Raw genomic sequence first — 10911 nt, forward strand, 5'->3', positions numbered from 1 at the left:
GCCTCCGATGGATCCCAGCACGGAGGAGATTCCGGGAACCCTTTTTTCCCAGAGCAGCAGTTGCTCACCGAGGCAGCTCCAAATAATTCGGGATGAATAAATCCCTGGATTTCCCACTGGGAAGTCGTGGTGGGAAGGAATCAACCCCATCCCTGGTTTTGGGGAGCGGGGGGAGAGGCGCCTCCGTGTTGTTGGGCGGGACCCAAAGCCCGTCCTGGAAGGGAGGAATTCCATGGGAATTCCGTGGGAAAAGCCGATTCCCTCCGCAGACTCGGGCGGCGCCGTCGGAAGCTCCGACGTCGTGATCCTGCTGCACGGATTCCCCACTTCCAGCTACGACTGGAGCAAGGTGAGGGCAGCCGGGGGCACATCCCAGGGGGGCGAGTCAGCCCCGCTCCAGAGGAGAATTCCCGATTCCTTCCGGAGGCCCCACTCCGGGATACCCGCCCTGTTCTTCCTCTCCCAACAACCCCGCACGGGATCCAAGCTCTCCTCACATCCCCACGCTCCATCCCAAAGCTGGGAAAGACCCACGGCTATTTACTGGAGAGGGTTTGGTTTTTTTTGGGATGGTCCAGCTGTTTATTGGGAAATTCGGAGCTCCCGCTGTTTTCCCGGAGCTGGAAAATGCTCCCGGGGTGGAGCAATCCCCGGCTGCTCCTTCTGGATGCTTTTTTAATGGATTTCTCCCTCTTCCCAGATCTGGGAAGGGCTGACCCAGCGCTTCCACCGGGTGATCGCCCTGGATTTCCTGGGATTTGGCTTCAGCGACAAGCCCGTGAGTAGCCCCGGGAGGAGGGTTTTCCTGGATGCTTTCCAGCTCCAGATCCAGGCATTTTGGAGCTCAGTTTTCCCTCCCATTTACACTCGGAAAAGGGATAAGACGTGGGATAACAGGGATCAGTGGGAGGGACGAGGGAGGTTTGTGGTGGGGCCTCCCTTGGGTTTGATGATCCCAAAGGATTCCTGGATCCCTTTGGGGCAGGGACAGTGTGGACACCACCGGTGATCCAGGACATTCTGTTGCTCAATCCAGGATCACAAACTCCTGCTTTCCATCCCATTTGGGGGTTTCTCCTCGGATTTGTGGGGTTTGATGTGATCCTAAAGCATTCCTTGGTCCCTTTGGAGCACGGACATTGTGGACACCACCAGTGATCCAGGACATCCAGATGATCCAGGATCACAAACTGCTGGTCTCCTGTTGATATTCCTCCATTTGGGGCTTTCTCCTGGAATTTGTGGGGTTTGATGATCCCAAAGCATTCCTTGATCCCTTTGGAGCACGAACAATGTGGACACCACTGGTGATCCAGGACATCCCATTGCTCAATCCAGGGTCACAAACTCCTGTTTTCCATCCCATTTGGGGGTTTCTCCCGGGATTTGTGGGCTCAGGCTCTCACTGGGGCCCCTCTCCTGCTTTTCCAGAGGCCCCACCGCTATTCCATCTTCGAGCAGGCCGACGTCGTGGAAGGGCTCGCGCGGCACCTCGGCCTCCAGCGCCACCGGATCAACCTCCTGGCCCACGACTACGGGGACACGGTGGCCCAGGAGCTGCTCCACAGGTCATTCCAACCCCTGGCACCCCATGGACACCATTCCAACCCTTGACGCACCACGGAGACCATTCCAATCCCTGGCACCCCTTCTTGTCCCCGTGGACACCGTTCCAACCCTTGACACGCCACGGAGACCGTTCCAACCCCTGGCACTCCTTTTTGTCCCCATGGAGACAATTCCAACCCCTGGCACTCCTTGTTATCCTCATGGAGATCATTCCAACCCCTGGCACCCCACGGACACCATTCCAACCCCTGACACTCCTTGTTGTCCCCACAGAGACAATTCCAACCCCTGACACTCCTTGTTGTCCCCACAGAGACAATTCCAACCCCTGACACTCCTTGTTGTCCCCACAGAGACAATTCCAACCCCTGACACTCCTTGTTGTCCCCACAGAGACAATTCCAACCCCTGACACTCCTTGTTGTCCCCACAGAGACAATTCCAACCCCTGGCACTCCTTGTTGTCCCCATGGAGGTGATTCCAACCCCTGACACTCCTTGTTGTCCCCACAGAGACAATTCCAACCCCTGACACTCCTTGTTATCCCCACAGAGACAATTCCAACCCCTGGCAGTCCTTGTTGTCCCCATGGAGGTGATTCCAATCCCTGGCACTCCTTGTTGTCCCCATGGAGACAATTCCAACCCCTGGCACCCCTTGTTGTCCCCATGGAGACAATTCCAACCCCTGACACTCCTTTTTTTCCCCGTGGAGACAATTCCAACCCCTGGCACTCCTTGTTGTCCCCACGGACACCATTCCAACCCGTGGCATTCCTTGTTGTCCCCATGGAGACAATTCCAACCCCTGGCACTCCTTGTTGTCCCCGTGGACACCATTCCAACCCTTCCAACCCCTGGCACCCCTTGTTGTCCCCGTGGACACCATTCCAACCCCTGTCACCTCTTGTTGTCCCCATGGAGATGATTCCCAGCAATCAGTGGGATCCCCCTTTTCCTCGTCCCTCCCAAGGCCGAGAGCTCTCAAGGGCGTGTCATTCCCGAGGGTCCCACCCATCCAAATCCCAGCAGGGATCCAGGGATGACCTGGCAGTGTCCTTGTGACCTCCTGGGCGGTCATTCCTTGGATCCTGGAGAGGTCTGGACGTGTTCCACCTTCCCCTCTGGTGTCCCCAGGTACGAGCACAATAAAACCGGGAGCATCCTGATCAACAGCCTCTGCTTATCCAACGGAGGTGAGGATCGCCTGGAGAGGCGGGATGGGGATCCATGGGATTGGGATCCGTGGGATAGGGTGGCCTTCCCATCTCCCTCACCTGAATCCCAAGGGAAGCACAATTAAGGTGCCGTGATTAGGAGGCCAATCCTGGCTCCCTGTCCCACATTCCATGGCCCCACGAGGACGGGGAGGGACCGGGAAATGGGAAGCAAAGCACCTGTGGATTTACAGCTCTGTTTTCCCGCCTCCTTCCAGGGATTTTTCAGGAAACATACCACCCCAGGTTCATCCAGAAGGTGAGCTGCTCCCCTCTCTGTCCAGCCTGACTCCCAGTATCCCAAATAAACACCAGTGTCCCACCAGGAGACCTTGTGGGTGTCTCCGGGGTCAGGGATTGTGGGAAAAGCTCTCCATGGAGACAGGATTGATCCGTGTGTCCCATCTCCTGTTCTCCTTGCTCCCCAGCTCCTCCAGGACGGGGGGTTGCTGTCCCCCCTCCTCCTGCGCCTGATGAACTTCTTCTTCTTCTCCAGAGGGTGAGCTGGGAACAGTCCACAGGGATGGGAGCCGAGCAGGGAAGCGGGAATTCGAAGGGATTCCTGGCTGGGAGGGTGGGGAGGGGCTGGGATGGATTTCCCAGAGAAGCTGTGGCTGCCCCTGGATCCCTGGAAGTGTCCAAGGCCGGGTTGGAGCAACCTGGGATAGTGGGAGGTGTCCCTGCCCGTGGAACTGGATGATCCTTAAGGTCTTTTCCAAGCCAAACCATTCCACGATTCCATGAATTAGCAGGTGTTGGGGCAGGTGAGGGCATTCCCTGGCACCATCCCAGGAGAGATTTTCCTCTGGATTTCAACCTTGACCTTCCAGGCCATTCCCTCTCCAGGCTGGGCTAATAATAAACCACCACATGGCTTTTTCCCTGCTTTCCTTCTCTCCCACAAGAACTGGAATTCCACATTCCAGAGGCAATGAAACCCCACCCAAGCCCTGCCTTTAGGGATTTTTCCCCAAAAAAGCCCTCTCCAAACTCCCTTTTTTTCCCAGGCTTGGAGCAGTTTTTGGGCCCCACACACAGCCCTCCCAGGCGGAATTCTGGGATATGTGGACGGCGGTGCGGAATAACGACGGGAATCTTGTCATGGACAGGTAGGTCACCGTGAATTCCTGCAGGGGATTAGTTGGGACACCTGCTCCGAGATTCCCAGAGCTCATCCAGAGGCTCTCCAGAGCCTCCAGCTGCTTCTGTTGGAGCCTGGGATCATCTTCATCCCAAAAAAAAAGAGCTGGAAGGTGATGTGGGACCAAGATTTCCCACTGGGATGATGCAGGGCAGGGAAATAAAGTTTGGAATTGGATCTGAGTTTGAAATGATCCAATGTGAGAATTTTTTCATCTTTGGAAGTCAAGGGCTTGGATTTGGGGGGGGGTGTTCAAGGACTGGAGATAAATCTGTGGCAGGTGAATGGATCCCTTGGAATTGTCCCAGGAGAGCTTTGCCTCTGGATTTGAATGACCTTGATCTTCTGGGCCATTCCCAGAAGTCCCAGTGCCAAATCTCCAGTTTGGGAGTTTGGGAAGGACCCGTTTGCTCCAGTTTGGGGAGTTTGGGAAGGTCCTGTTTGCTCCAGTTTGGGGAGTTTGGGAAGGTCCTGTTTGCTCCAGTTTGGGGAGTTTGGGAAGGTCCTGTTTGCTCCAGTTTGGGGAGTTTGGGAAGGTCCTGTTTGCTCCAGTTTGGGAGTTTGGGAAGCACCAGTTTGGGAGGGACCTGTTTGTTCCAGTTTTGGAAGGTCCTCTTTTCTCCAGTTTGGGAGTTTTGGAAGCACTGTTTGCTCCAGTTTGGGAGTTTGGGAAGGACCTGTTTGTTTGGGATTTTGGGAAGGTCCTGTTTGTTCCAGTTTGGGAAGCACTGTTAACTCCAGTTTTGGAAGGTCCTGTTTGCTCCAGTTTGGGCTTTCAGGAGGATCTCTTGGCTGTGGGTCCAGCATCCCTGTTCAGTGTGTCCTTCTCTCCTTTCCTCCCCCTGGAAGAACCGAGTCACTGAACTCCGGGATGCTGTTGTGGTGCTGCTGTCCCAGGGAGATCCATGGGAGATGCAGATCCCCCCTCACCATCCGTGGCCCCGGGAGCAAATCCCAGGCTGTGCCACCCCTGGAATGTCTGTAACCAGGGATTTCTCCTCAGTGTTTTGCAGTACATCAACGAGAGGAAGCAGCACAGTGGCCGCTGGGTCGGGGCTCTGGTGTCCACCTCTGTCCCACGTGAGTAGGAATCCCTGGAATCTCTTCCTTTCCTGCTTGGGATCGGTGGGAACTGTCCCCTCCCGCTCCTCGCCGGAGCTTCCCGTCATCCTGGTGATGATGATGGAGCTCCAATCCAGGGGGAACATCCCAAACTTCCAGCTCAAGGCTCAGCCACGCCTTGGCAAGGGAAGCTTGTCCCGCTGAGCAGAGCGACATTCCCTGAGAGGCTCATTCCAGGTGCTGCTCCAGGGAAGTTCCAACCAGGACACCGGAGGCTGTTGGAGCCCCTGGATTGCTCAGGGCTCCACTGGAAGCTTCCCAAGCTCCACGTGAGGGGGGAATTTGGCCCTTGGCTAAATTTAGGGATGTCCTTGGGCATAAATTCCTCGTTCTTCTCTCTCCCAGTGCATCTCATCTACGGCCCCCTGGACCCTGTGAATCCACACCCGGAGTTTCTCCAGCTTTACAGGCAAGATCCCACCCACCACCCAGTGGGAATGTGCCCCCCTGGGGCCTCATTCCAAGGGATATTTTGGCTGCCTTTCCCTCCAATCCCGTTCTCACAGAGGCTGTTCTTAATTCCCACCTGGAACCAAGTGACTCCAAGTCGGAGCCTTGTGCAGTTTGGGAACTGTTTCCCTATTTTAGGCACCAAAAAACCCCCAAAAATCACAATTTTCAGTCAAACCAGTGCCAAATTTTAAAACCACAGAGGGAAGATTTAATCCCTGAGGGAATTTTCTCCTCCAAACTAACCTGGGGGAAATCCAGCACTCGGAAGACTGGCCAACTGGGGCTTTTTTTGATCCCAAATCCACGTTCTGGGTGGAATCCCAGCCCTGCCCTCCTCACTGGTGGCACTGGGCTGAGCCTGCTGCTGGTCCTGTGCTTAAGCTTAACTAACCTTGCTCCACTCTTCCCACAGGAAGCTGCTTCCCATGTCCACAGTGTCCGTGCTGGATGACCACATCAGCCACTATCCCCAGCTGGAGGATCCCACGGGATTCCTGAACTCGTACCTCAACTTCATCAACTCCTTCTGAGCTGCTGCCGCTCCAGTTCTCGCCCTCTGCTTCCCAGTCAGGCTTTGGGGGGCAGGAAAAAACCTTGGCTTTACCTCCCAGAGCCAACACTTTGAACTCAGGGCTGCACTCGGGCAGTTAAACCCTTTGGAACACCGGGAAAACATCAGGCAGGTGTGGGAAAAGCAAAGAGTTCCGGGATGCCAACAGCTCTCCCACCCTCTGGACCGGCCTAACCCTGGATTTAGAGGTGAACTCAGCATTAAATCAGTGTTTCTTCCTTCCTCCCTCACCCTGGCTTGGTAAAGAAACACCAGCTCAGCAGCAGAGAGGTCCCTCCATCCCCTCCCCTTCCCAGTTTTTGCTATGGGATGTTTCCCATTCCAGCCCAGTACAGGCTGCACCGGTGTTGGGAATTACCTGACATAAACCTGCCTCAGGAGATGAAGTTCCATCTCTTTTGCACATGGATTTTCCCACCAGGAAGAACCACGAAGGCACCGTCAACCTGCAGGTTTTCCCTGTGGGTTTTTTTACCAGCCTATGTTGGGAATTTAATCTGGGAATAAGGGGCTTTTTTTGTTGAACAAAACGGGCTGGGTTTGTTTTTTTTTTTTTTTTTTTTTTTCCTGGGCTGAAAACCAGGCAGAACCAGAACAAGAAATCTCTATTTTATTAACAGCGATTCGTAGGAACCCCGCCGCTCGAACCAGGGGTTATTTTCTGGTAATAAAAACTGATTTTGGACAAAAAAAAGGCAAAAAAAAAAAAAAAAGCCTGACTCCCATTTCCTCACCCACCTGCACACGCCCCCCTTTTCCCTTCCCATAAATTAAGTGGGAATGTGTGACACGGAGGGAAGGGGACGTGGGAACGGCCAAGCCACCGAGAATGGGACCTCGTACAAAATATCTTCCCAGATTTTTGAGGAGTAAAACCCACATGCAAAAGGACAGCCAGGCCTCTCCAGGGGCCAGGGCCCGGCTCGGCCTCAGCCCACGGCCGCCAGGATGACGTCGACGGCCGCCTCGTCCTTGCTCCTCACCGTCACCTGCATGGTCACCCCGTCCCCCAGCGCCAGCCTGGCCCTCACCAGCACGTCACAGCCACCCCTGTACACACCTGGGGGCAAAGACAGGCAGGGCTGGGCTTAGGAGAGGCTCTGAGCCAGGCCTAAGCCAGCAGCCGACAGCGAGGCAGAGGAGTCGCTGCCCCGATGGGTCGCTCCGACCCCGCGGAGCTCCAGGGTGGGGGGAGAGGGGCTGGGAAGCTGGGAAAGGCCCTGGGGGGGCTGGTGACAGTGGCCCGGGTGTGCCCAGCGGGGCAGGAGGCCACTGGCACCTGGATTGTGTTGGGAATAGTGTGGCGCAAGGTAGGGAGGGATTGTGCTCAGTTGCTGGGACCTGGATCCTCGGTCAGGGAAGGCACGGGGGGGTGGAGCGTGTGAGGGGAGGGAAGGAGCCTTGGGAAGGGGGCTGGAGAACTACCTGAGGGAGTGGGGGGGACTCACCTGAGCAAGGAGGCTCAGGGGGACTTCTGGGCTGCAAGTCCTGCCGGGCTCTGCTGCCAGGGAACAAGGGACAGGAGGAGAGGGAACGGCCTCAGGCTGGGCCAGGGGAGGGTCAGGTTGGACACCAGGAGGAATTTCCTCATGGAAGGGGTGGTCAGGCCTTGGAACAGGGTGGAGTCCCCACCCCTGGAGGGATTTCAAAGCCCTGTGGATGTGGCACTTGGGGACATGGTCAGTGGTGGCCTTGGCACTGCTGGGGCTGGTTGGACTCCATGATCTCAGAGGGCTTTTCCAACCCAAATGATTCCCTGATTCCAGGAGAAGCTGTGGGTGCTGCAGGGCAGTCCAGGAAGTGTCTTTAGTGACAGGACCTTGGGAAGGAGATGATCCTGGAACTGCCCTTCTGAGATAACCCCAGGCAGGGAATTTATTTGGGTGTCTGCTCTGGAAGTTCTCAATCCAGAGGACTCCACGAGCAGAATTCCTCCAATCCCAGACACAGAGCTCAGCCTGAGCACATCCAAGACAGCAGGATCCAACTTACTGCTTCACTGCAGCCTTTCACAGGGAAAAAACCCCCTCTTTTCTACAGAGCAAAAGCTCCCAAAACAAGAGCAGAACCTCCCAAATAATTTCCCTTCCTTCAGCAGAAATCTGTGGGGACGTGGCAACGTGGGATCCAGCAGCAGGGAACACTCACCAGCCAAGTAAAGAGTGTGGGAATTCTTGTTCTCCGGCACTTTATCCGACCTCTCACAGGGCTGCATTCCCAGGAACTTCACGATGTTGTTGACAGCTTCTGCATTCAGGGATGGAAAAAAGGAAATTACCTCCAGGTTAATTCCCTAAAAATATATATCCCAGCCTGGCAGATTTACCACCAACAAATGAGGGGCTGTCTGTCTCACCATCAAGGGTTTTGATGGAACTGAGGGCAAAGGTCTCTTCCTTCTCAAAGTCATCTCCCACTTCTTCCCAGGCCGCTGCAAAGTTGGGCTTTAAAACCTTCTGGATGTGGTCGGACACGGTCACTTCCAAGTCTTCCAGCTGAGGGGGAAAGGGAGGGAGATTTTCAGGGCAGTGGCAGGAAAGGAGCCTGGGAAGGGAAAGATCCAGTGGCATTTTGCCAGAACAGCTCTGCCATGCCTGGCTTGAATTTTTGGGAGAAGCACGTGACAGTGGCTCCTAAAAATGGGGAAAAACTGGGTTTATTCTGGTCATTTGTAAACATGAAAAACATCCACACAGAAGGGACTAAAAGAGAACAGAAAATCAGGTTCACTTTGTGGCTTAAAGCCCTTTGTAGCCCTCACTGGGCATCCACTGGGAGAGATTTCCTCAGGATCCATGGAATCACACTGGGCTGGGTTGGAAGGGAACTGAAGGATCATCCAGTTCCATCCAGGGACACCTCCCACTATCCCAGGTTGCTCCAGCCTGGCCTTGGACACTTCCAGGGATCCAGGGGCAGCCACAGCTTCTCTGGGAATTCTATTCCAGCCCCTCCCCACCCTCCCAGCCAGCAATTCCTTCCCAATATCCCACCTATCCTTGTCCTCTGGCACTGGGAAGCCATTCCCTGTGTCCTGTCCCTCCAGGCCTTGTCCCCAGTCCCTCTCCAGCTCTCCTGGAGCCCCTTTAGGCCCTGCAAGGGGCTCCAAGGTTTTCCTGGATCCTTCTCTTCTCCCAACACTTCCTGACACCACCTGACTTCTATTTCCACGCTAAACAGAAGTGCGAAAGCTTGGGGTGGGAAAGACTGATTGTGAAAACAAACAGTGGAAATCATTCCTTCCTTTTTTTCCCCCTGCCTGCCCCCACCAATCCTGTCTCCACAGGGCAAGGGGAACAGGAAGCAGAGCCTGGACTCACCACGTACTCATCCTCGTAGCCATCCTCCTCTGGCACCCCCGTGTTGGGGTCGCAGTCCCGCACCGTGAACTTCATGGTGCAGCTGAAGGTGCAGGACACTGGGAAGCAGAGAGAGAAATCTGGGATAATCAGTGCCAGAGCCCTCCCTTCCCCCCCAAAAAATCCCCAGAGACTGGAATGAGTATCCATCAGAAATACGCTGATTTTAAGGGGAAGGCCAAAGGGTCGTGGGATAACAAGGACCCTGATTCCCAGTGGGATCCAGGAGGGATTCCACCAGGATTTCGGCCAAGTGGAGCACGATGCAGAGTTCAGGGAATTCTGGTTAGTCCTGATCTTGCCTGCTATTAAAGCAACAACCACTGCACTGACGAGCTGAGTCATGTTAAACCCACTGCAGATCCAGCGGTGAGGGATAAAAGAGAGAAAGGGAAGTCTCGTGGCCAGGAAAATCCCATTCCTACATGTCACAGTTGATTCTAACTCACTAAAGAGAGGAATAATTCCACTGGTCAATTCTGTAGAGTCCTAGACTACTAATATTTTTATGATTTGCATTATTTTTTAGTGTTTGTATTTTCCTTTGACTGGTTCTGATCTTTACCATCCCCAAATGTTCACGTGCTCCTCGCCTTGATTCCGGGTACTCAATTCCAGTTTCCACCACCTGCACCCTCTCAAATCTCCTTTAAATCCCAGTTTTAACCACCCAACACCACTGACTGTTTAAAAACCACCTCAAATCCTTTGCACACACACTTGGGTTCCACCCAAAACCCTGTGAGAATCCCGGGATGCCAAACCCCAAACGCTTGGGTGTCCTCCAAACCCTTCCTTGGAGGGATTTGGTGCACAGATGATCCCTCCCAAGGGGTACCTGCAGTGGGGTCGTCCTGGGGGATCCTGACCAGGGTGTAGCACATCCCAGGCTGGTTGTAGGCCAGGCTGGGAGCTGGGATGCAGCAGAGCACGTCGTAGGCGTCCGACGGCTCCACCTGCACCGTGACCCTCTCCAGGAGCTGGTCGTTGAGCGTGTTGGTGCAGTCGAACTGCGGCAGAGCACAGGACAAAAACATTCCCCGTGGAGGGTTATTCCCTGAAAACGCTCCCCTGGCAGGCAGCAGCCACCCCCCAGCTCCCTCCCATCCCGGGAAGAGCCAGGGAGATCCCTCACCTGGAAGACGATGTGGTTCGGGAAGACGTGTTTGACGCAGCGCACGAAGTACTCGGTCTCTGCTTCCGTGAGCTGGACGGGCTCGGAGCACCAGAACAGAGGACCCAGGCTCTGGAATTCTGGGATGGCTGCCAGTTGTTCTGGGGAGGGAGGAGAAGATGAAGGTTAAGGATGGGATTGCCCGCTGCTCCCACCCGTGGGGATCATCCCAAGGCGTCACAGGATCAAGGAATGGTTTGGGTTGGAGGAGAACTGAAGGCAGGGACACCTTCCACTAGCCCAGGTTGCTCCAGCCTGGCCTTGGACACTTCCAGGGATCCAGGGGCAGCCACAGCTTCTCTGGG

The 10911-nt window shown here is 55.0% G+C and overlaps 3 protein-coding genes across 3 annotated transcripts in view; 1 reads left to right on the plus strand and 2 right to left on the minus strand.

Annotated features, from left to right (window-relative positions):
- The window catches only part of CEP41 (centrosomal protein 41), a 21513-nt gene extending 21363 nt beyond the window's left edge, over nucleotides 1-150 (minus strand). Inside the window, exon 1 of the mRNA XM_029965624.1 lies at nucleotides 69-150. Within this exon, the coding sequence (XP_029821484.1) occupies nucleotides 69-150 (82 nt within the window). The remainder of the gene's footprint in view (nucleotides 1-68) is intronic.
- An 82-nt stretch (nucleotides 151-232) lies between these two features.
- MEST lies at nucleotides 233-6492 on the plus strand. The gene is made up of 10 exons (XM_029965625.1): nucleotides 233-349; nucleotides 701-778; nucleotides 1432-1568; nucleotides 2707-2765; nucleotides 3005-3045; nucleotides 3215-3285; nucleotides 3794-3895; nucleotides 4931-5007; nucleotides 5395-5458; nucleotides 5915-6492. The coding sequence occupies exons 1-10, from the start codon at nucleotides 233-235 to the stop codon at nucleotides 6030-6032; spliced, it is 864 nt and encodes a 287-aa protein (XP_029821485.1). The 3' UTR covers nucleotides 6033-6492.
- A 291-nt stretch (nucleotides 6493-6783) lies between these two features.
- COPG2 (coatomer protein complex subunit gamma 2) overlaps nucleotides 6784-10911 on the minus strand; it is a 5072-nt gene continuing 944 nt past the window's right edge. Inside the window, exons 3-8 of the mRNA XM_029965608.1 lie at nucleotides 10568-10707; nucleotides 10271-10442; nucleotides 9394-9491; nucleotides 8430-8568; nucleotides 8222-8320; nucleotides 6784-7133 (exon numbers count right to left, since the gene is read on the minus strand). Coding sequence (XP_029821468.1) covers nucleotides 7003-7133; nucleotides 8222-8320; nucleotides 8430-8568; nucleotides 9394-9491; nucleotides 10271-10442; nucleotides 10568-10707 — 779 coding nt within the window. The 3' untranslated portion in view covers nucleotides 6784-7002. The remainder of the gene's footprint in view (nucleotides 7134-8221; nucleotides 8321-8429; nucleotides 8569-9393; nucleotides 9492-10270; nucleotides 10443-10567; nucleotides 10708-10911) is intronic.

The sequence above is a fragment of the Manacus vitellinus genome, unplaced genomic scaffold (genome assembly GCF_001715985.3).
Source record: "Manacus vitellinus isolate BGI_N305 unplaced genomic scaffold, ASM171598v3 scaffold_110_pilon, whole genome shotgun sequence".
Taxonomy (NCBI): Eukaryota; Metazoa; Chordata; class Aves; order Passeriformes; family Pipridae; genus Manacus; species Manacus vitellinus.